Source organism: Mastigoproctus giganteus, chromosome 10, assembly GCF_048544385.1.
Source record: "Mastigoproctus giganteus isolate SK-2022 chromosome 10, ASM4854438v1, whole genome shotgun sequence".
Lineage (NCBI taxonomy): Eukaryota > Metazoa > Arthropoda > Arachnida > Uropygi > Thelyphonidae > Mastigoproctus > Mastigoproctus giganteus.
In genome coordinates this window covers 178,278,653-178,304,206 of record NC_143584.1, presented here as the reverse complement: position 1 = coordinate 178,304,206, position 25,554 = coordinate 178,278,653, and the positions used below count along the sequence as shown (strand labels likewise).

General features: G+C 39.2%; 1 protein-coding gene across 1 annotated transcript in view; it reads left to right on the top strand.

The window, feature by feature from the left end:
• Positions 1–25,554, top strand: part of LOC150079578 (uncharacterized) — a 207,222-nt gene that overhangs the window by 110,126 nt on the left and 71,542 nt on the right. The window contains exons 4-5 of the mRNA XM_090383123.1: positions 11,281–11,411; positions 18,272–18,390. Of these exons, the coding sequence (XP_090239249.1) occupies positions 11,281–11,411; positions 18,272–18,390 (250 nt within the window). The remainder of the gene's footprint in view (positions 1–11,280; positions 11,412–18,271; positions 18,391–25,554) is intronic.

The following is a 25,554-nucleotide window of genomic DNA, read 5'->3' as shown; positions in this document are numbered from 1 at the left end:
ACGTTGAGCAGTGTCCATTGATTACCACTCTCTGTCTTCTGCCACTCAACCATCCCCTTATCCATAGCAGCAATTTGCCTCCAATGCCACACTGCTCCAATTTGTGCAGCAGTCTTCCATGTGCAACAGTATCAAAAGCCTTTCTAAGATCCAAATATATAATATCAAAGTTATTCCCTGCATCCAGTTCTTTTGTGACTACATTATAGTATCCAATCAAATTGGTCAGGCAAGACCTGCCCTTAACAAAACCATGCTGCGTCTGAGCTATAACTGAATTCTTGTCTCGATGATCCTGCAGTGCTTCTTTAACCAGTGCCTCCATTAATTTACCTGGAACAGAAGTTAAACTAACAGGTCTATAATTACTTGTGTGAGCCTTTGATCCTCCTTTGTGAATTGGGGTTACATTTGCACATCTCCAGTCTATGGGTACCTCCCCCGAGTCCAAAAAAGCTCTCATAATTATGGCTAGGGGTTTGCTTACTTCCTTTGCTGCCTCCTTTAATATAACTGGATTGATCCCATCCACCCCAGGTGCCTTTTTTATGTTTATCCTCAACAATCTCTCCTCCACTTTCCTCTCAGTTATTACAAAATCATCCAGCTTACTGCCAATGTTTACTTTACCTACATCATTCTCCTTCCTGATAACTCCTCATGTGTGAATGTAGATGCAAAATACTCATTTAGATTGTTAGCCACCTGAGCAGGATCCTCAACTGTTGAACCATCAATATCCAGTGGACCAATCTGATTCATCCCTTTCCTTCTTGAGTTTAAATATGTAAAGAACTCTTTTCTGTTTTTCTTTGCATCCTTTGCCAAGGATTTTTCGTAGTCTGCCTTTGCCTGCCTAATCTCCTTTGTGACTTGGTTACAGACCAACTTATATCTATCATAGGCTTCCATGTCACCCATTAATTTGTATGTATCCCATGCATTTTTCTTCTCTGCCACATGTCTCATTAGTTCATCTGACAACCATTTAGGCCTAAACCTTGAACAATATTTCTTAGTTGGTATGTAAAGCCTGGTAGCCTCCAATATTAGTTCCTTGAATGCTTCCCATTTTGAGTTTGCTGTTGGTAACGTCATTGATGATGGTATATGCAACCAAGTTACAAAGGAGGTTAGGCAGGCGAAGGCAGATTACGAGAAATCCTTGGCAAGGGATGCAAAGAAAAACAGCAAAGAGTTCTTTACTTATGTAAACTCTAGAAGGAAGGGGATGAATCAGATTGGTCCACTTGATATTGATGGGTCAACTGTTGATGATCCTGCTCAGGTAGCTAACAAACTAAATGAATATTTTGCATCGACATTCACACATGAGGAGTTGTTCAGCAAGGGAAATGCCAGAGGTGTATTCAACTCTAGCAGTAAGCTACAGAATCTTGAAATAACTGGGAGTAAAGTGAAGGAGAAACTGTTGAAGATAAACACAAGAAAGGCACCCGGGGTGGATGGGATCTATCCATTTATATTAAAGGAGGCAGCAAAGGAAGTAAGCAAACCCTTAGCCATAATTATGAGAGCTTCCTTGGACTCAGGGGAGGTACCCATAGACTGGAAATGTGCAAATGTGACCCCAATTCACAAAGGAGGATCAAAGGCTGACACAAGTAATTATAGACCTGTGAGCTTAACTTCTGTTCCAGGAAAATTAATGGAGGCACTGGTTAAAGAAGCACTGCAGGATCATTTAGACAAGACTTCAGTTATAGCTCAGACACAGCATGGTTTTGTTAAGGGGAAGTCTTGCCTGACCAACTTGATTGGATACTATGATGCAGTCACAAAAGAACTGGATGCAGGGAATAACTTTGATATTATATACTTGGATCTTAGAAAGGCTTTTGATACTGTTGCACATGGAAGACTGCTACACAAATTGGAGCAGTGTGACATTGGAGGCAAATTGCTGCTATGGATAAAGGGGTGGTTGAGGGGGAGAAGACAGAGAGTGGTAATCAATGGACACTGCTCATCGTGGACTAATGTTATTAGTGGAGTCCCTCAGGGCTCAGTGTTGGGTCCATTATTGTTTTCTGTATTTATAAATGATATTGATGATGGTATATCAAGCTTAATGTCCAAGTTTGCAGACGATACAAAGGTTGGCAGGGTTGTCAAGGACACTACTGACACTATGCTGCTGCAACAGGATCTGGAAAGGTTGAGCAGATGGGCTGAGAGGTGGCAAATGAAGATTAACATTGACAAATGTAAAGTACTACACATGGGAAACAGCAACCCCAGAGCAACGTATCAACTCTGTGGTACTACACTGACAGTGGTAGAGAATGAAAGGGACTTGGGGGTGGTTGTGCGGGCAGATATGAAGTTCTCTGAGCAGTGCAGACGGGCTGCAAGAGTAGCTCATGGAGTATTGTCAATGATATACAGGAATTTTTCCAGCAGGGATAAGGAGGTGTTTATTCCATTGTATAAGGCAATGGTCAGGCCACACCTAGAGTACTGTATACAGGTCTGGTGGCCTCATTTCAAGAAGGATGTAGAGCTGCTGGAACGAATACAGAGAAGGGCAGCAAGATTAGTGAATGGAACAAAGGGGTGCCCTTACGAAGAAAGGCTTAAGTTTTGCAAATTACAGTGTCTGGAGACTAGGCACCAGCGAGTTGATATGATAGAGGTGTATAAAGCCTTGAATGGTTTAAGCATGCTCAATGCTGATGGGATTCTTCCTCTAGCTCAGAAAAATCACCTGAGATGGCATAAATTCAAATTGAGGAAAGACAGATGTAGGATAGACGTGCGGAAATTTGCCTTTAGCCAGCGGGTGGTTGGTTGGTGGAACAGACTTCCATCCCTTGTGGTGGAGGTTGATAGCCTATATAAGTTTAAGGCTCAGCTGGACAGGTATTTTGAACGAATAGAGGGGTGAAGTGGAAGTGGGTTTTTTTTTTTTTTTTTGGCTGATGCCGCATAAGCTTGCTTTCTTGCATCAAATGCCTCTACTAATGCTAATGCTTAGTCATTGTTTTGGGTTTCGCAGGAGCCTGTGTGATTTAAATAATTTTTAAAATCAATTCTTTAACTAAACTTAAAAAAAAAAAAACTTTTTCCTTCTGTTTTTTCTCTTCATTTATCTCTTTTTTTCATCTATACTTTTTTTGTCCAATTTTAATTTTTCTGCAGTGCGCGGGGCCACAACATTGCCCGATTGGGTCCAATCGGGCTAAGGCTGCCCCTGTCTTAAGAGTGTATTTCAGCAGCATTATCATAATCAAATGATTTAGATTTAGAAACTATTTCCCACAACATCCATTTTAAGAACACAACATAAAAAAAAAAAAAAAACATTTTGATTATGATTCATAAGACAAAACAATTGTAGATAAAAAGTTCACATATAAAGTAGACTTTTAGGTACTGCAGTAAATTCAGTCCAAACTAGATTTGATACATAATCAAATGTAGGATCTTATTTTAACCAACTAAATTTTTCAGCTATGGAAAATGAAAACCTTAAATCACATTCCAAATTTAGCATACAAAATTCACAAATGCTTCTTTGAATGAAAGCAATATAAATGCCAACAAACTTTTCAAAATTTAAAATCATCAAAACAATAGTAATTAGAGCCATTCTGACCCAAAAGAGTTGTTAAAATTAATATGTGAATATAATTTATTAAATGCTGTACCAAATATTGCAATTACATTGCAAATATGAGGAGTGGCTGAAAAGTTTGAGGCCTTGAGTATTTGCTTGAGTATTAGCATTAGCATTAGTTAAGCCATATAATGCAAGAAAGCAAGCTTATACAGTATCAGAAAAAAAAAAAAAAATTCTTCCCATTTCATCCATCTGGTCACTCAAAATATTTGTCTAGTTTAGCCTTAAATTTATTTTAGCTATCAACTTCCACAACAACAGATGGAAATCTGTTCCACCAATCAACTACCCACTGGCTAAAGGCAAAATTTCGCACATCTATTCTACAACTGTCTTTCCTCAATTTCAATCTATGCCCCCTCAGGTTCTTAATCTGAGCAAGTGGAAGTATACCATCAGCTTGAGCCTGTTCAAAACATTCAAGGCTTTGTATACCTCAATCAGATCACCTTGCAGGTGCCTAGTCTCCAAATGCTGAAACTGACAGAATTTAAGCCTCTCCTGGTAAGATAACCCCTTTGTTCCTCTCACCAATCATGTTGCCCTTCTCTGTACTTGTTCTGGCAACTCTACATCCTTCCTAAAATAAGGCCACCAAACCTGTTTGAAGTACTCAAGGTGTGGCCTGATCATTGCCTTATAGAAAGGTATAATCACCTCCTTGTCTTTGCTAGCAAAATTCCTATATATCATTGACAAAACTCCATGACCTGCTCTGGTAGCCTGTCTGCACTACTCAGAGAACTTCATATCTGACTGCACAATTATCCCCATGTCTTTTTCGCTCTCCACCTCCCTGAGTGTAGTACCACATGGTTGGTATGTTTCTCTTTGGTTACTGCTACCCATATGCAGTACTTTGCATTTGTAAATATTAAACTCCAGTTCCCACTTCTCAGCCCATCTGCCTAACTTTTCTGGATTCTGTTGTTTTTTACTCATTAACAACCCTGCCAATCTTTGTGTCATAGGCAAACTTGGACATTAAGCCTGATATACCTTCATCGATATCATTAAAAAATACACAAAACAACAATGGGCCCAGCACCAAACCCTGGGGGACTCCACTAATAACATTAGTCCCCTAAAGCAGTGTCCATTTGTTACCACTCTTTACTGTCTCCCATTCAACCATCCCTTTATCCATTGCAGCAACTTGCTCTTAATGCCATACCGCTCCAATTTGTACAGCTCCAATTTGTACAGCAGTCTTCCATGTGCAACAGTATTAAAAGCTTTCCTGAAATCCAAGTATATGATATTAAAATTATTTTTTGCATTCAGTTCCTTTGTGACCACATCGTAGTATCCAATCAGATTTGTCAGACAAGACTTCCCCCTTAGCAAACCCATGCTGTGACTGAACTGTTACTTGTCTAGGTGATCCTGCATTACTTCTTTAACCAGTGGCTCCATTATTTTCCCCGGAACAGAAGTTAAACTAACAGGTCTGTAATTATTTGCATCACCCTTTGTGAATTCGGGATACATTTGCACATCTAATGACACTAATGACAGTATACTGCTGCAACGGGATCTAGAAAAGTTGAGCAGATGGGCTGAGAGGTGGCAAATGAAGTTTAACATTGACAAATGAAAATACTACATATGGAAAGCAGTAATCCCAGAGTAACGTATCAACTCTGTGGTACCACACTGACAGTGGTAGAGAATGAAAAGGATCTGGTGGTAATTGTGCAGGCAGATATGAAGTTTTCTGAGCAGTGCAGACGGCCTGCAAGAGTAGCCCATGGTGTCTTGTCAATGACATACAGGAATTTTTCCAGCAGGGATAAGGAGGTGTTTATTCCATTGTATAAGGCAATGGTCAGGCCACACCTTGAGTACTGTATACACGTCTAGAGGCCTCATTTTAAGAAGGATGTAGAGCTGTTGGGACGAGTACAGAGAAGGGCAACAAGATTAGCGAACAGAACAAAGGGTTGCTCTTACAAAGAAAGGCTTAAGTTTTGCAAATTACAGTGTCTGGAGACTAGGCACCGGTGAGGTGATCTGATAGAGGTGATAAGGCCTTCAATGGTTTGAGCATGCTCAATGCCGATGGCATTCTTCCTCTTGCTCAGAATAATCACCAGAGATGGCATAAATTCAAATCGAGGAAAGACGGTTGTAGGATAGATGTGCGGAAGTTTGCCTTTAGCCAGCGGGTGGTTGATTGCTGGAACAAGCTTCCATCTGTTATTGTAGAAGTTGATAGATTCAAGGCAGAACTTGACAAACATTTGGAGGGAGGGGATGAGTGAAATAAGAAGGGGTTTTTTTTTTTTTTTTTTTTTTGGCTGATGCTATATAAGCTTGCTTTCTTGCATCATATGCCCTTGCTAATCCTAATGCTAATCTTCAGACCATGGGGACCTCGCCTGAATCAAAGGATGCTCTCCTAATTATGGCTAAGGGTTTGCTTACTTCCCTTGCTGCCTCCTTCAATATAACTGGACAGATTCGAACTGCCCCAGGCGCCTTTTTTATGTTTAACTTCAACAATTTCTCCTCTACTTTGCTCTCCGTTTTTACAAAATCATTTAGCTCACTGTTAGAGTTTAGTAAACTTCTGTTCTCCCCTTTCTTACAGAATTCCTCATGTGTGAATGTAGATGCAAAATACTCATTGTTTGTCATCTATCTTAGCAGGATCATCAACAGTCGAACCACCAACATCAAGTGGACCAATTTGATTCATCACCTTCCCTCTAGAGTTTACATAAGTAAAGAAGTCTTTGTTGTTTGTCTTTGCATCCTTTGCCAAGGATTTCTCATAATCAGCCTTCACTTGTCTAACCTCCTTTGTGACTTGATTACAGACTAGCTTATATCTGCCATAGGCTTCTGTGTCACTTGTTAATTTATATGCATCCCATGCATTTTTCTTCTCTGCTCTGCCACGAGCCTCATTAGCTCATCTGACATCCATTTAGGCCTAAATCTTGAACAGTATTCCTTAGTTGGTATGAAAAGCCTAGTAGCTTTCAAGATTAATTCACTGAAGGCCTTCCATTTAGAATTCACTCTTTTTAACATCTTCAATTGATCCCACTGTATAGAATTCAAAAACTGCTTGAGACCACTGTAGTCACCTTTACAAAAACAAGAACCCTTCCCTTTACCGTTGATGGTAGTTACATCTTTCAGTAAATCCCACATCAGTAGACTGTGATTACTGTCACCTAGTGGTTCCTTTATCTGCAAATTCATAATGCATGCATCATCACTGCTGATAATCAGATCAAGAGTATTACCCCCTCTGGTTGCTCCTCGAACATGTTGCTTCAGAAAAAAGTCCTCCTATAAATCCAGAACAGCCTTGCTAGCGTGCGAGTGACCATACCACAAGTTCCAGTCAATATCTGGAAAGTTAAAATCCCCCATTACAAGACATGCTGATTTACTGGCTCACTTTATTTCTCTGCACAATTGTTCATTGTACTCATCAGAGTCATTAGGCTTATAACACACTCCTACTCTCATTTTCCCCTTTCCCAGTGTTTGTCACACCAAACTGACTCAACATTGCACTGTCCACCCATCAACTGGATGCACTTCGTTAGAATTTACGTTTCTTAACTAACAGCATGACCCCTCCTCCCTTCCTACCCTGTCTGTCCTTTCTTTACACATTATACTCCCCAAATTATAATTCTGCACTGCTTATATCTGTGTGACGCAATGTCTCTGATATCCCAACAATATCTTCCTTTTGATGCCTTGATCAGCACTTCAAATTTATCAAATTTATTTACTATACTTCTAGCATTGGTGTACATGCAAGTATACATGCACCTGTTCTTACTCTTAGTTACCGTAACACAGCCCATGTATTTATTTGGTCCATGATGACTTCCAGCAGCTCTTGAAGTCCCCAGACACTTGCTCTTTAGGTTGCTGCTCATTACAATAGAAGCAGTGTAAGAATCACTTTCGCCTCTGCCTGCGGCTACTGTTCATCTACCGCAAAGCAAGAAACGCAATTCAGTGGAAAAGACAACTTTTTTCTGATCATCAGTGATCCCATCTGTGAATCCCCCAATCTAGTAGTTTTCCGACCCACCTAACACTCCCTCGATAGCATCTGCAGATATTCTTGCACTCTTTAGTGTATTCCATCCCTGTAGAAGCAGTCTTTCCTGTTAGCAAGGACAGACTACGCTGAAAAAAATCTACCCCATGAGCCTTGCACAATCTCTCCAGGGCCAAATCAATCGACAAGGCTCTCATCATATACTCCCTCCTGTCGTGTCTGGGCAGAATTGCAGACACTTTCAAATTCAACCCAGCTAGTGACTTTTTTTCAACATTGTCCTGTACTTGTTAAGTAAATCTGCAGATATCCTACTCTTAAGGTTATTAGTTACAACATTTACACCGATATCACCTTTTGTGCCCTTAAAAGATATCTGTTCTACAACATCAACTTTTGCCACTGGCAGACATACCCTGGTCCTGTTCCACCTATCCTTTTTGCATAATATATTCCCCGTCTCCCTGACAATAGAGTCACCAACAATAACTAGTTCCTGTGGGATCAGCACATTCTGCCTTGGAGATTGCCATTGTGTTGCCTGATGCACATGAGTGAGTGCTGGCATTGAATTAGGCAGCTGAGAGTTTGATGGGCCCCCTCTTAATTTCTTCGAGGGCATCCACCCTACACCTCGAACTCTCATAGATGCCCATCAGAATGCTGAGTTGGCACCTAATTTCCTCATAATCTCTGCACCTAGCATACACAAAGACATTCTCCTTGGCTAGATCATGTCCTGTTCTAGACAGGTCTGCATACATTTCATGCATTTTTTTTAGACTGTGATGTGTTGGAGAATCACCCCATTCAGTTCTCTCGCGAGCTACAGCACTCTGGCTATTCTGTGAATGCTGCTTTGCTGCTCTAGTCTGGGTCATGATTCCGTTTAAGTACAATTTAATTGACAATGAAATTTAATAAGATTAATAAATTTTACTGATGAATTGATAATACTATACTATACTAAGCTAACAGATTTCCAATACAGTGCTACGTGTTTCGCTATCTAGTTTTACATTAAACCTTGCTCTATCTAGTTTGGGATATACGTTGTATCGTACATCAATGGCGGCAAGTTACGAACCGTAAATCTACGGACACTACGTATTAATTAACTTTCAAAATCGCTATCTAAATTAAAAATAAACCAAGGAGCTTGACTAGGTTTATAAGCTACTTATAGAAAATAATTTAATATAACAATTAAGTCAATAAAACAGGTAGTAGTAGTAGTAGTGGCATGTGATGCAAGAAAGCAAGTGTATGAGCTTATGCAGCGTCAGCCAAAAAAAAAAAATCACACCATTCCCTCCAAATGCCTGTCCAGTTCCTCCTTAAATTTATTCAACCTATCAACTTCCACAACGACAGATGGAAGTTTGTTCCAGCAATTAACCACCCGCTGGCTAAAGGCAAATTTCCGCACATCTATTCTAAATCTTTCCTTTCTTAATTTGAATTTATGCCCCCTTAGGTTCGTAATCTGAACAAGTGGAAGGATCCCATCAGAATTCAGTGTGCTCAACCCATTCAAGGTAAATATAATTAAAATCTTAGCGTTTGCCAGAACTGCAAAATGTTGTCCAACACGTGGATTGGATACCCTTACCAGTACTAAGTGCTGATTATGCTAAGTATGAAAGGGTTCATTTGAGGAGTCTGGCAGTATGTTACTATTCAACCTAGTCTCCTTTTGAGTCAGTTGACCTTTGCCACCAGTGCTGAAATGTGTTGATTCCAGGTGTGAAAAAAGTTTTTTTTTGTGCATCTAGGAATGTGTCCACTGCAGCAATGATGTTGCTGTCCATAAGAAAATGGATACCGGCCAGGTATTTTTTCAAATTAGAAAATTGATGAAAGTCCAGTGGTGCTAGATCAGGTGATAGGGTGCAATATCCACTTTCGGCTGTTACTTGATTTCTGGCTGAAAGTGATGGACCTATGTGTCATCTGTGGTCACAAACCTTACAAGGAAATTGCCAGATCTGCTTGAAAATGATGGAAATGTTCACTTACCTTGATGACTCTTGTGTGTTTTTGATCTGCTGCCAACAACTTTGGGACCCATCGTGCTGACACCTTTTTCATAGCAAGAAACTCTGTTATTATGTGGTACACACATTTAAGTGAAATACCCAAGAAATTGGCAATATAGGAATTGTCACTTGTTGGTCACTCATCACCAGATCATGGACACTGTGAACAGCTACTGGAGTGATAGATGTTGTAGGTCTTTCACAGCATGGATCATCTTCCTGCCTCTCCCTCCCTCCCTCCATTTTTTAAATTATGCTGCCCGCTTCTTAACCATGGAATAGGAAGGGTTCTCTTCCCCCAGTGTGTGGCCATAACCTCCTGAATTTCCTTTGGCGTTAGGCCCTTCTTTCCCAAAATATTGGATGGCTGCATGGTGAATGATTTTGTCAATTTTTCCACATTCACACACTTCTTTGATTCAGCATAACTGTAATTAAAAAAAAAGACATTATTGATACTGCATGAAACTTGGTGGGTTACTATTTGAAGTGTTATACATTAAATGCAGAACTTTTTAACGCTTTACCACTACCCTTTTATACTCAGGCTATGAACCTTTCAAACACCTCTTTGTATTTACGAATTTTCCTGTTAATTTTGCAACTGGAGTAAGGTCTTTTTCAAAGGTAAAGTCGGTAAGAATGATTTTAGATCTACAGTGCTTCAGGGAAAGGCTTAATGATCTTGCAATATTAGTTGTTGAAAAAGTTGATTTAGATGACGTAATTAATGAATTTGCAATAAAAAATTAACATATAAAACTATACATATAAGTAATGATAATATTTTTATGTAAAATTACATGCTTTTTGCATTATGTATTAATATTTTATTCTATGTATGTAAATATATTTTGAATTTAAAAGAAATAGTGTTTTGTTTTTCATTTATTATTTCAAACAGCACATTTTTATATTTACATGCAAATGAATATACCCCTAGGAATGGCTTTGGGCAAAAAAATAATAAATTTAAATAAATATTTGGATTTATTGTTCTCTTCCATTAGAGTTTTCTCTAATTGAAGAGAGATTTATGTGTTACCACTTAAAAAAAAACAGACAGAGGACCAAAATTGTTGGGTGCTTCTGAGGCGAACTACAGCCAATCTACCAATGCCTCTATCATCCTCTTTATGATCCACTTTATTTGGGCATTTTTGTGACTCCTGATTTTGGAATGTCTAAATCAGGACTCACAACCTTTTCCATTTTATGAGCTATTTTAAAAATAAATAAATAGAGAAAGAATCTTGACATCAATCTATCACAAATTTTTTACATGCATCTCTCTGTCTTGAAAAAAATACATCTGGTGCAAAATTATTATAATTTTTAATTATAAAAATCACATTAGGTAGGTACAAAAAATTTGGTGTAAACTTAAAAACAGTCAGGCTGGTAAATAACGAGATTCTGGAATTGGTGTTCTCCAGAATATTATGTTATTTTTATTTTTGCTCACTGTGTTTGACCAAAATATGCTTTGTCATCTAAATATATGAGAAAAATCATTACTTTTTTTTTCTTTCAAGCTTTCTGATATTTAGCCTCCTTTGTAGGTCTCTTCGGCATAAAACGATATGGGGTGCACGTTAATGGTTATGTAAACAATATGGATGGTACTATATCAATTTGGATCCAAAGAAGAGCTGCCACCAAGCCAACATGGCCAGGAAAACTGGACAATATGGTGATTTTCTTATAATTTAAACAATAATGCTTTATTTTCTACTCCAGTGTATTGGTATAACTTAATATCATATTCTGAAAAATTTTTTTTAAATTTTTATTTTTGAAAATATTGTTTTAGTGTCACTAAAACAGTATTAACAGTTGATAACTTATCATTAGTTACCATTCATATGTATTCTTTTAAGGGCACAAAAGTGATATTGTTGTACACGTTGGAACTAATGATATTAAGAGTAGGAGACCGGCAGAATTACTTAACAAGTACAGGTCACTGTTGAAAAAAAGCCGTGAATTAGAGTTGAATTTAAAAGTGTCTACAATTCTGCGCAGACACGATAGGAGGGAATATATGATGAAAGCCTTGTCGATCAATTTGGCCCTGGAAAGATTGTGCAAGACTTGAGGGGTAGAATTTTTCTCAGCCTGGTCTGTACTTGTTAACAGGAGAGACTGCTTCTACAGGGATGGGATACACTTAAATAGGAAGGGTGCAAGAATATTTGCTGATGCTATCGAGGCAGTGTGAGGTGGGTCGGAAAACTGCTAGCTTGGGGAGATACAAGGACTAATAGATTAACAGTAGCCACTGGCAGAGGTGAAAGTGATTCTTGCACTATTTCTATTGGAATGAGCAGCACCCTTTAAAACAAGATGCAGAGTATTTCAGAGACTGCTGGGAGTCATTGCAATACAAATAAACACATGGGTTGTGTTAGCGTAGCTAAAAACAGGAACAGGTGCATGTATACTTGCGTGTACACCAATGCTAGGAGTTTGGTAAATAAATTTGATTAATTTGAGGTATTGCTCAAAACATAAAAGGCAGATATTGTTGGGATATCAAAGACGTGGTGTCACAACAATATCTGCCTTTAATGTTTTGAGCAATACCTCAAATTAATCAAATTTATTTACCAAACTCCTAGCATTGGTGTACACGCAAGTATACATGCACCTGTTCCTGTTTTTAGCTACGCTAACACAACCCATGTGTTTACTTGTATTGCAATGACTCCCAGCAGTCTCTGAAATACTCTGCATCTTGTTTTAAAGGGTGCTGCTCATTCCAATAGAAGCAGTGCAAGAATCACTTTCACCTCTGCCAGTGGCTACTGTTAATCTATTAGTCCTTGTATCTCCCCAAGCTAGCACTCTAGTGCTAAGAAATGCAGAACTGGAATTAGGGGAGTACAATGTGTACAGAAAGGATAGACAGGATCGGAAGTGAGGAGGGGTTTTGCTGTTAGTTAAGAAACACATAAAATCCAAGGAAGTGCATCTAGTTGACATAGATGGACAGTGCAATGTTGAGTCAGTTTGGCATGACATAAGCACTGGGAAAGCAAAAACGAGCGTTTGGAGTTTGTTATTGGCCTGATGACTCTGATAAATACAATGAACAATTATACAGAGAATTAGAGTGGGCCAGTAAATCAGAGTGTCTTATAATGGGGGATTTTAACTTCCCAGATATAGACTGGAACTTGTAGGTTGGTCAATCGTACACTAGCAAGGCTTTTGTGGATTTATTTGATGATTGTTTTCTACAGCAGCATGTTAGAGAGGTAACAAGTGGGAATAACACTCTTGATCTGATTGTCAGCAATGATTATAGAGAGAATTAGCAATTATACAGAGAATTAGAGTGGGCCAGTAAATCAGAGTGTCTTATAATGGGGGATTTTAACTTCCTTTAACTTCCATGTAGGTTCTTGTACTTGAACTTGTACTTGTTAACAGGAGAGACTGCTTCTACAGGGAGGGGATACACTTAAATAGGAAGGGTGCAAGAATATTTGCTGATGCTATCGAGGCAGTGTTAGGTGGGTCGGAAAACTGCTAGCTTGGGGGGACACAAGGACTAATAGATTAACAGTAGCCACAGGCAGAGTTGAAGGTGATTCTTGCGCTACTTCTATTAGAATAACCAGCGGCATGGAGCCAGGGGGGCTGGCAGTTTCAGGGACTGATGGCAGTCATCGTGAACAGGTGGGTATATATGATGTGTTAGGGTAACTAAGAATAGGTGCATGTATACTTCGTGTATACCAATACAAGAAGTATAGTAAACAAATTTGATGAATTTGAAGTGTTGATCAAGACATCAAAGGTGGATATTGTTGGGATATCAGAGACGTGGTGTCACACAGATATTAGGAAAAAAGAATTGGAATTTGGAGAGTACAATGTGTACATAAAGGATAGACAGATAGGAATGGAGGAGGTGTTATGCTATTAGTTAAGAAACACATAAAATCCAAGGAAGTGAAGCCAGCCTACATCGCTGGACAGTGCAGTGTTGAGTCAGTTTGGTGTGACATAAGCATTAAGAGATAAAAATTGAGAGTAGGAGTGTGCTATAGGCCTAATGACTCTGATGAGTATAATAAGAAACTGTACAAGGAAATAGAGTGGGCCAGTAAATCAGAGAGTCTTATAATGGGGGATTTTAATTTCCCAGATATTGACTGGAATTTGTGGGTTGGTCACTCACACACTAGCAAGGCTTTTGTTTTCTACATCAGCATGTTCGGGAGGCAACTAGAGGGAGTAATACTCTTGATCTAATTATCAGTAGTGATTCTTCATGCACTAAGAATCTGCAGATAAAGGAACCACTAGGTGGCAGTGATCACAGTGTCTTGAAGTGGGATTTACTCAAAAAGGTAACTGCCAATCAGGGGCAAAGGGAAGGGTTTTTGCTTTCATAAGGGTGACTACAATGGTCTGAGAGAGTATTTAAATTCTATACAGTGGGACCAACTGATGATCTTACCAACAGCAAATTCAAAATGGGTAGCATTCAAAGAACTTATCTTGGAAGTTACTAGGCTTTACATACCAACGAAGTAATGTTGTTCAAGGTTTAGGCCTAAATGGATGTCAGATGAACTAATGAGACATATGGCAGAGCAGAAAAATGCATGGGATACATATAAATTAACATGTAACACAGAAGCCTATGATAGATATAAGCTGATCTGTAACCAAGTTACAAAGGAGGTTAGGCAGGCGAAGGCAGATTACAAGATATCTTTGGAAAAGGATGCAAAGAAAAACAGCAAAGAGTTCTTTACTTATGTAAACTCTAGAAGGAAGGGGATGAATCAGGTTGGTCCACTTGATATTGATGGGTCAACTGTTGATGATCCTGCTCAGGTAGCTAACAAACTAAACATTCACACATGAAGAGTTAATTAGCGAGGGGAATGCCAGAGGTGTATTCAACTCTGACAGGAAGCTAGATAATCTTGTAATAACTGAGAGTAAAGAGGAGAAAAAATTCTTGAAGATAAACACAAGAAAGGCACCTGGGGTGGATGGGATCTATCCAGTTATATTAAAGGAGGCAGCAAAGGAAGTAAGCAAACCCTTAGCCATAATCATGAGAGCTTCCTTGGACTCAGGGGAGGTACCCATAGACTGGAGATATGCAAATGTGACCACAATTCACAAAGGAGGATCAAAGGCTGACAAAAGTAATTATAGACCTGTGAGTTTAACTTCTGTTCCAGGAAAAATGAATGGAGGCACTGGTAGACAAGACTTCAGTTATAGCTTGGATACAGCATGGTTTTGTTAAGGGAAAGTCTTGCCTGACCAATTTTATTGGATACTATGATGCAGCCACAAAAGAACTGGATGCAGGGAACTTCGATATTATATCCTTGGATTTTAGAAAGGCTTTTGATACTGTTGCACATGGAAGACTGCTGCACAAATTGGAGCAGTGTGGCATTGGAGGAAAATTGCTGCTATGGATTAAAGGGTGGTTGAGGGAGAGAAGACAGAGAGTGGTAATCAATAGACACTGCCTAATCGTGGACTAATGTTATTAGTGGAGTCCTTCAGGATGTTGGGTCCATTATTGTTTTCTGTATTTATAAATGATATTGATGATGGTATATCAAGCTTAATGTCTAAGTTTGCAGACGATACAGAGGTTGGCAGGGTTGTTAAGGACACTACTGACACTATGCTGCTGCAACAGGGTCTGGAAAGGTTGAGCAGATGGGCTGAGAGGTGGCAAATGAAGTTTAACATTGACAAATGTAAAGTACTACATATGAGAAACAGCAACGTATCAACTCTGTGGTACTACACTGACAGTGGTAGAGAATGAAAAGGACCTGGGGGTAAATGAAGTTCTCTGAATAGTGCAGACTGGCTGCTAGAGTAGCTCATGGTGTCTTGTCAATGATATACAGGAATTTTTCTAGCAGGGATGAGGAGGTGATTATTCCCTTGTATAAGGCAATGGTTAGGCCACACCTTGAGTACTGTATACAGGTCTGGAGGCCTCATTTCAAGAAGGATGTAGAGCTCCTGGAACGAGTACAGAGAAGGGCAACAAGATCAGTAAATGGAACAAAGGGTTGCTCTTACGAAGAAAGGCTTAAGTTTTGCAAATTACAGTGTCTGGAGACTAGGCACCGGCGAGGTGATCTGATAGAGGTGTATAAGGCCCTGAATGGTTTGAACATGCTCAATGCCGATGGCATTCTTCCTCTTGCTCAGAATAATCACATGAGAGGGCATAGATTCAGATTGAGGTAAGACAGATGTAGGATAGATGTGCGAAAATTTGCCTTTAGCCAGCAGGTAGTTGGTTGGTGGAAGGGACTTCCATCCCTTGTTGTGGAAGTTGATAGCCTAAATAAATTTAAGGCTCAGCTGGACAGGTATTTCAAACGAACGGAGGGGTGAAATGGAAGTTTTTTTTTTTCTTTTTCTTGGCTGATGCTGCATAAGCTCGCTTTCTTGCATCATATGCCTCTACTAATGCTAATATGTTTTACAGACTGATGTAATGTTCAATCAATAATTTGATGGCATTAATCTGTTCTGATACTCCTTTTCTATCTAACTCTCTAATTCTATATTTTTCTACATTTTTAACAAATATTTCACGCACACACATACACACACGCACGCACACACACACATACGCGTTCCGTTTAAAATAATGGAGTCACTGGTTAAAGATGCATTGCAGGATCATCTAGACAAGACTGCAGCAATAATTCAGACACAGCATGGGTTTGTTAAGGGAAAGTCTTGTCTGACAAATTTGATAGGATATTATGATGTGGTTACAAAGGAACTGGATGCAAAAAATAATTTTGATATCGTATATTTGGATTTCAGGAAAGCTTTTGACACTGTTGCGCATTGAAGACTATTGTACAAATTGGAGCAGAATGGTATTAAGGGTAAGTTGCTACAATGGATAAAAAGATGGTTAAGTGAGAGAAGACAGAGGGTGGTAATCAATGAGTGCTGCTCTTCGTGGACTAATGTTATTAGTGGAGTCCCACAGGGTTCGGTCCACTGCTGTTTTGTATATATATCAATGATATTGATGAAGGTATATCAGGGTTAATGTCAAAGTTTGCAGATGATACAAAGGTTTGCAGGGTTGTTAATGACAGTAATGGCAGTGTGCTACTGCAACAGGATCTAGATAATTTGGGCAGATGGGCTATGAAGTGGCAACTGAAGTTTAACCTTAACAAATGCAAAGTACTGCATATGGGTAGAAGTAACCCCAGAGAAACGTACCAGCTGTGTGGTACTACACTTAAGGTGGTAGAAAATGAAAAAGACCTGGGAGTAATTGTGCAGTCAGATATGAAATTTTCTGATCAATGCAGACAGGCTGCAAGGGCAGGTCATGGGGTTTTGTGAATGATATAGAGGAATTTTGCTAGCAGAGAAAAGGAGGTGATTGTCCCTCTGTATAAGGCAATGGTCAGGCCACACCTTGAGTACTGCATACAGGTCTGGAGGCCTCATTTTAGGAAGGATGTAGATTTACTTGAGCATGTACAGAGAAGGGCAACAAGATTGGTGAGGGGAATGAAGGGATCCTCTTACCAAGAGAGGCTTAAGTGCTGCAAATTGCAGTGGCTGGAGACTAGGCACCTGGGCGGTGATCTGATTGAGGTGTATAAGGCCTTGAATGGGTTGAGCATGCTGAATTCTGATGGGATCCTTCCACTTGTTCAGATTACGGACTTAAGGGGACATAAATTCAAATTAAGAAAGGACAGATGTAGAATAGATGTGCGGAAATTTGCTTTTAGCCAGCGGGTGATTAATTGCTGGAACAAACTTCCATCTGTCGTTGTGGAAGTTGATAGGTTGAATAAATTTAAAGAGCAACTGGACAGGCATTTGGAGGGAATGGTGTGATTTTTTTTTTTTTTTTTTTTGGCTGATGCTGCATAAGATCATACACTTGCTTTCTTGCATCACATGCCACTACTACACACACACACACACACACACATTCTTGTTGATGTGATGATGACGGTATGTTGTATGGTTACAAAAAATTTTGCAGTTATTATACTGATTCTATGTAGCCTATGTGCTGGTTTCTATTGAATTGGCTTAGATTCTGTCCTGTGAGTCTTGCAGTCCTTTTCACTTTTATAGGGTTCGGTGCTTAAGCAAGACCCTATCCCTACCCCTAACCTTTGCTGTCTTTGGCACTTGACTTGGTGTAGAAATTCTTGAAAAAGGTTAATCAGGGAGCTGGGAATAGTCAACCTATCCCTATTTTTCAAAGTTTAGACCTGATTTGGATTATGAATCCAGGCCTCCATAATGTTTTTATCCCTGTGGTAGTTTATTATAGACTGGATGTAGGATTGTTAGAGACTTATGAAGTGGCTCTTTTCAAAGTTTTAAAATTATAGCTTTAAAATCATCAATGTATTAAATGGAACATATCAAAATAAAATGTAGAAATCTAATTTACATTCTTTGCTACATGCACCTTTTTTTTTCTTTCATTTTAAATTTTATATATTTTCTTTTTTTAAAAGATGTGAATAAATGAGTATTTTCTAGGTCAGTGGAGGATTTTCTGTGGGAATGACAATTTGGGAATGTGTAAAGAAGGAAGCACAAGAGGAGGCCTCTGTTTCAGATTCTCTTCTAGAACTAATGCGGCCTGTAGGCAGTGTCTCGTAAGTATACCTTTTTCCTAAGTTTAGGATATTTTATATTTCTAATTTTTCTTGTGGAAAAAGGAGGAAATTGCATATATCTCTCTCTCTCTCTCTCTCTCTCTCTCTCTCTCACTCTCTCTCTCTCTCTCTCTCTCTCTCTCATCTCTCTCTCTCTCTCTCTCTCTCTCTCTCTCTCTCTCTCTCTCTCTCCTCTCTCTCTCTCTCTCTCCCCCCCCTTTCTTTCTGTTGCTCAAGATCTTGATGGCAGCTCAAGCACTGAGGTCTTCTCTTTCTCTAATTATATATTTTAACTAATTAACTAATGTGTATCCTGTTCAGAATTATTTTTTCTTATGTGATTTTAACTCTTTTGCTTGAATTCACTTATTTTAATCCATTAAACTGTTGAATTTGCATATCATCTTTTTATTTTCTCTTTTATTCTAATATTTATATATTTCTATCGCCTATGTGAACCCCTGGTCAGGATTATTTGAGCTGTGGTATTGCTCTGTTTTCATTTTCATAGCTTTTATGTATCCAAAAATCATAAAATGGGATGGATTTGTTTTTTGAGATTTGTCAGCATCTGTTTCCTGTAATTGTTCAATAGCATTTGGTGAGAGCCAGAATCCATTAGTCTGAGCCTAGCAGGGTTACCTTGCAAATAAAATTAGCATTAACATTAATTAGTAGAGGCATATGATGCAAGAAAGCAAGCTTATGCAGCATCAGCCAAAGAGTAAAAAAATGCTCCCATTTCATCCTTCCGTTCGTTCCAGATACCTGTCCAGCTCAGCCTTAAATTTATTTAGGCTATCAACTTCCACAACAAAAGATGGAAGTCTGTTCCACCAATCAACTACCCACTGGCTAAAGGCAAACTTCCTCACATCTATCCTACAACTGTCTTTCCTCAATTTGAATTTATGTACTCTCAGGTGATTATTCTGAGCAAGAGGAAGAATCCCACCAGCATTGCGCATACTCAAACCATTCAAGGCTTTATACACCTCGATTAGATCACCTCACAGGTGCCTGGTCTCCAGACACTGTAATCTGCAAAACTTAAGCCTTTCTTCGTAAGAGCAACCCTTCGTTCCATTCACTAATCTTGTTGCCCTTTGCTGTACCCGTTCCAAAAGCTCTACATCCTTCTTAAAATGAGGTCTCCAACCTGTATACAGTAGTACTCAAGGTGTGACCTGACCATTGCCTTATACAAGGGGATAATCACCTCCTTATCCCTGCTAGAAAAATTCCTGTATATCATTTACAAGACACCATGAGCTACTCTTGCAGACTGTCTGCACTGCTAAGAAAACTTCATATCTGCCTGCACAATTACCCCCAGGTCCTTTTCATTCCTTACCACTGTCAGTGTAGTACCACAGAGTTGATACATTACTCTGAGGTTACTGCTTCCCATATGTAATACTTAACATTTGTCAATGTTAAACTTCATTTGCCACCTCTCAGCCCATCTGCTCAACTTTTCTAGATCCTGTTGCAGCAGTGTACTGTCATTAGTGTCCTTAACAACCCTGTCAACCTTCATATCATCTGCAAACTTGGATATTAAGCCTGATATACCATCATCAATACCATTTATAAATACAGAAAACAAAAATGGATCCAACACTGGACCCTGAGGGACTCCACTAATAACATTAGTCCACGAAGAGCAGTGTCCATTGATTACCACTCTCTGTCTTCTCCCCCTCAACCACCCCTTTATCCATAGCAGCAATTTGCCTCCAATGCCACACCGCTCCAATTTGTTCAGCAGTCTTCCATGTGGAGCAGTATCAAAAGCCTTTCTAAGATCCAAATATATGATATCAAAGTTCCTCTGTAACAAGACTTCCCCTTAACAAAACCATTCTGTGTCCGAGCTATAACTGAAGTCTTGTCTAGATGATCCTGCGGTGTTTCTTTAACCAGTGCCTCCATTAATTTCCCTGGAACACAAGTTAAACTAACAGGACTATAATTACTTGTGTCGCCCTTTTAACCTGATTTGTGAATTGGGGTCTCATTTGCACATCTCCAGTCTGTGGGTACCTCCCCTGAGTCCAAGGAAGCTCTCATAATTATGGCTAAGGGTTTGCTTACTTCCTTTGCTGCCTCCTTTAATATAACTGGATAGATCCTATCCACCCCGGGTGCTTTTTTATGTTTATCTTCAACAATTTCTCCTCCACTTTACACTCAGTTATTACAAAATCATCCAGCTCACTGGTAGAGTTTAATTTACCTCTGGCATTCCCCTCCCTGAATAACTCCTCATGTGTGAATGTAGATGCAAAATACTCATTTAGTTTGTTAGCCACCTGAGCAGGATGATCAACCATCAATATCCAGTGGACCAATCTGATTCATCCACTTCCTTCTAGAGTTTACATAAGTAAAGAACTCTTTGCTGTTTTTCTTTGCATCCTTTGCCAAAGATTTCTCATAATCTGCCTTTACCTGACTAATCTCCTTTGTGACTTGGTTACAGACCAGCTTATATCTATCACAGGCTTCCATGTCACCTGTTAATTTATATGTATGCCATGCATTTTTCTTCTCTGCCACATGTCTCAATAGTTCATCTGACATCTATTTAGGCCTAAATCTTGAACAATATTTCTTAGTTGGTATGTAAAGCCTAGTAGCTTCCAAGATTAATTCTTTGAATGCCTCTCATTTTGAATTTGCTGTTGGTAACATCATCAGTTGATCCCACCGTATAGAATTTAAATACTGTCTCAGACCACCATAGTTGCCTTTACGAAAACAAAAACCCTTCCCTTTACCCTTGATGGTAGTTACCTCTTTTAATAAATCCCACTTGAGCACACTGTGATCACTGCCACCTAGTGGTTCCTTTATCTGCAGATTCTTAATGCATGAAGAATCACTACTGATAATCAGATCAAGAGTATTACTCGCTCTAGTTGCCTCCCGAACATGCTGATGTAGAAAACAATCATCGAATAAATCCACAAAAGCCTTGCTGGTGTGTGAGTGACCAACTCACAAATTCCAGTCAATATCCAGGAAATTAAAATCTCCCATTATAAGACTCTCTGATATACTGGCCCGCTCTATTTCCCTGTACAATTTCTTATTATACTCATCAGAGTCAGTAGGCCTGTAACACACTCCTACTCTCAATTTTGATCTCCCAGTGCTTATGTCACACCAAACTGACTCGACAGTGTACTGTCCAGTGATGTTGACTGGTTGCACTTCCTTGGATTTTGTGTGTTTCTTAACTAATAGCATAACACCTTCTCCCTTCCTATCCTGTCTATCCTACCTGTACACACATTGTACTCCCCAAGTTCCAGCTCTGCATTCCTTATATCTATTTGATACCACTTCTCTGATATCCCAACAAATGCAGTTGTTTTTGCTTTAAACTTCATTTCCTGCAGTGATTGGAATATATATTACTATCTCAATATGCAATTGAGGACCAGCTTGACTCTTAAAGAGATGGTTAATTATGGTAGCATCATTCAAAGGTTGTATAACCTCTCAGAGATAGCTGTAGAACTATCTCTGAAATTGTTAATTGGTAGGTCCCTTTTTTATATACATGTTTGCATATGTACTATTACAGATGATTTAACACCTAGTTGCCATCTTTTCCACAGAAGGTTATTGCAGCTACTTGAAATACAAATATAAAAGCAAGAATTATTTTATATCATGCATCATTTAAATGCTGATAGCCTTTCTAATGGGAAGGGATGAATATTAATTCTACTATTTGCACCCAAACCATTTTAAGTTTGGCTAGATACAAAGCTGTGTGCCCTTTTGCAGTGTGGATGGTATTAAAGATAGTTGTTAGATAGTCTAAGGCTTTTGTTGTCCAGTTCAGTTCCTCTAGTTGTTCCTTTATCATATCCACCCATGTTCTCATCATGAAAGACCTCAGAAATGGAAAGCATGCTCAAAGCAGCTAATGCATCTAGTACCCAATACAAGCACAATACTCATTATAATCTTCTGTCATGTTCCTACATAACTTGACATATTTAGCTTGGAAGCTCTTTATAGAGATCTGTAAATAAGAATTATTTTGCTTGCTTATGTATCTTTGGCTATGATAGATACAGCTTATTGCTTATCCCACATATCTTTATTCTTCCAAACAACAGAAAAAAATCAGTTCCCTTTATTAATGGGAGAGATCATTCCTTGCAACCAGTGATGTCATTTCTCTTAGATTAAGTGCAAAACATACTCATTTTCCTCACCAAGCAGCGAATATTTCTTGCAATTTTGAAGTATAATACAAATTAGCTAGCATCAATAGAGGAATATGATGCAAAAAAGCAAGCTTATACAGCATCAGCCAAAGAAAACCCCTTTCCATTTCACTGATTATTCATTCCAAATGTTTGTCTAGTTCTGCCTTGAATTTATTTAAGCTATCAACTTCCACAATGACCGATGGAAGTTTGGTCCAACAATCAACCATCTGCTGGCTAAAGGAAAACTTCCGCACATCTATTCTACAACTGTCTTTCCTCACTTTGAATCTATGCCCCCCCAGATTTGTAATCTGAACAAGAGGAAGAATTCCATCAGCATTGAGCTTGCTCAGTCCATTCAAAGCATTATACACCTCAATCAGATCGCCTCCCAGGTGCCTAGTCTCCAGAAGCTGCAATTTACAGAACTTAAGAATTTTTCTTCATAATAGCACCTCTTTGTTCTCCCTCAACAGCCTTGTTGCCCTACTCTGTACTTGTTCTAGCAACTCTACATCCTTCCTAAAATGAGGCTTCCAGACTTGTACGCAGTACTCAAGGTGTTACCTGACCATTGCCTTATACAAGGGGACAATCACCTCCTTATCCCTGCACGAAAAGTTCCTGTATACCATTGACAAGACCCCATGACCAACTCTGGCAGCCTGTCTGCACTGCTCAGAAAACTTCATATCTGACTGCACAATTACCCCCAGGTCTCTCCGTAGCCAGGTGGGCAGGAGCAGCAGTGCGTAGCACACGCTTCTTGATTAGACCAGGGTTCGAGCCATGACCACCAAATACGGAGGATGCAGAAAGGTCAGGGAATGACCACCGCATATCCCCAGAGCAATATAGCCTTATTTGCTAATGCTCCTAAAAACCAAACAAACAATCCCCAGGTCTCTTTCATTCTCCACTACCCTGAGTGTAACACCAGCAGTTGGTACATTTCTCTGAGGTTACTGTCACCCATATGCAGTACTTTGCGTTTGTCAATGTTAAATGTCAGTTGCCACTTCTCAGCCCATCTGCCCAGCTTTTCCAGATCCGGTTTCAGCAGACTACTGTTATTAACAACCCTGCCAACCTTTGTATTATCTGTAGACTTTGACATTAAGCTTGATATACCTTCATCAATATCATTGATAAATATACAAAACAACAATGGGCTCAACACCGAACCCTGTTTTTTTTTTTTTTTTTTTTTGTTAGTTATTGGCGCATCGGCTTCTGTGGCCATAATGCACCTCCCAAAGTTTTTACATTTACTCTGATCCAAGCCCGAGGCAGGATTCGAAACCATGACCTTTAGGTTGCCAGGCAGGCTCTTTACCCACCCGTAGCCCGGTCAGCACCAAACCCTATTTAATTGTTTGTTGTTTGGTTTTTAGGAGCATTACCAACTAAGGCCATATTGTTCCGGGATATGCGGTGATCATTCCCTGACCTTTCCGTATTTGGTGGTGACGGGCTTGAACCCCGGTCTAATGTTTTGTTTTGTTTTGTTTTGGTTTTATTGGCGCATTAGCTACTAAGGCTATAATGCGCCAAGACCATGTCATTTAGATCCTCCCTGGTCTAATCAAGAAGCGTGTGCTACGCACTGCTGCACCTTCCCACCTGGCTACGGAGGCGCCTAACCGAACCCTGACAAACACCAGTATTAACATTAGTCCAAACAGAGCAGTATCCATTGATTACCACTCTGTCTTTTCCCACTCAACCATCCTTTTTATCCATTGTAGCAACTTGTCCTTAATGCCACACTGCTCCAATTTGTACAGTAGTCTTCCATATGCAACAGTATCAAAAGCTTTCCTGAAATCCAAGTATATATTAAAAAAATTATTTTTTTTGCATCCAGTACCTTTGTGACCATGTCATAGTATCTAATCAAATTTGTCAGACAAGACTTCCCCTTAATAAACCCATGCTGTGTCTGAATTATTACTGCTGTCTTGTCTAGATGATTCTGCAATGCTTCTTTAATCAGTGACTCCATTATTTCCCTTGAAACAGAATCAAAGATTCTGTTCAGGATCAAAGAACCAATCAAAGGGTGACTTGCATCACCCCTTGATCCCATCCTTGTGAATTGGAGATACATTTGAACATCTCCAATCTGTGGGGACTTCCCCTGAGTCCAAGGATGCTCTAATAGTTATCGTTAAGGGTTTGCTTATTCCTCTGCCACCTCCTTTAATATAACTGCGTAGATCCCATCTATGCCATGTGCCTTTCTTATGTTTAACTTCAATAATTTCTCCTCCACTTGGCTCTCAGTTATTACAAAATAATTTAACTCCCTATTAGAGTTTGATAAACATCTGGCCCTCTCCTCCTTGAATAACTCCTCATGTGTGAATGTACATGCAAAATACTTATTTAGTTCGGCAGCTATCTGAGAATGATCATCTACAGTCAAACCATTGATATGAAGGGACCAATCTGATTCATCCCCTTCCTTTTAGAGTTTATATAAGTAAAGAAGTCTTTGCTGTATATCTTTGCATCCTTTTCCAAAGATTTCTCATAATCTGTCTTCGCTTGCCTAACCTCCTTTGTGACTTTATTACAGACTAGCTTGTATCTACCATAGGCTTCTGTGTTGTCTGATAATTTATATGCATCCAATGCATTCATCTGACATCCATTTGGGCCTAAACCTAGAACAGTATTTTTGAGTTGGAACAAAAAGCTTAGTAGCTTTCAAAATTACTTCCTCGAATGTTTCTCTTTTAGAATTTGCTGTTGGTAACATTATCAGTTGATCCCACTGTATAGAACTTAAAAAAATCTCTGAGACCACTGTAATCACCTTTATGAAAGCAAAAACTCTTCCGTTTACTCCTGATGGTAGTTTCATCTTTAAGTAAATCCCATATCAGTAAACTGTGATCATTGCTACCTAGTGGTTTCTTTATCT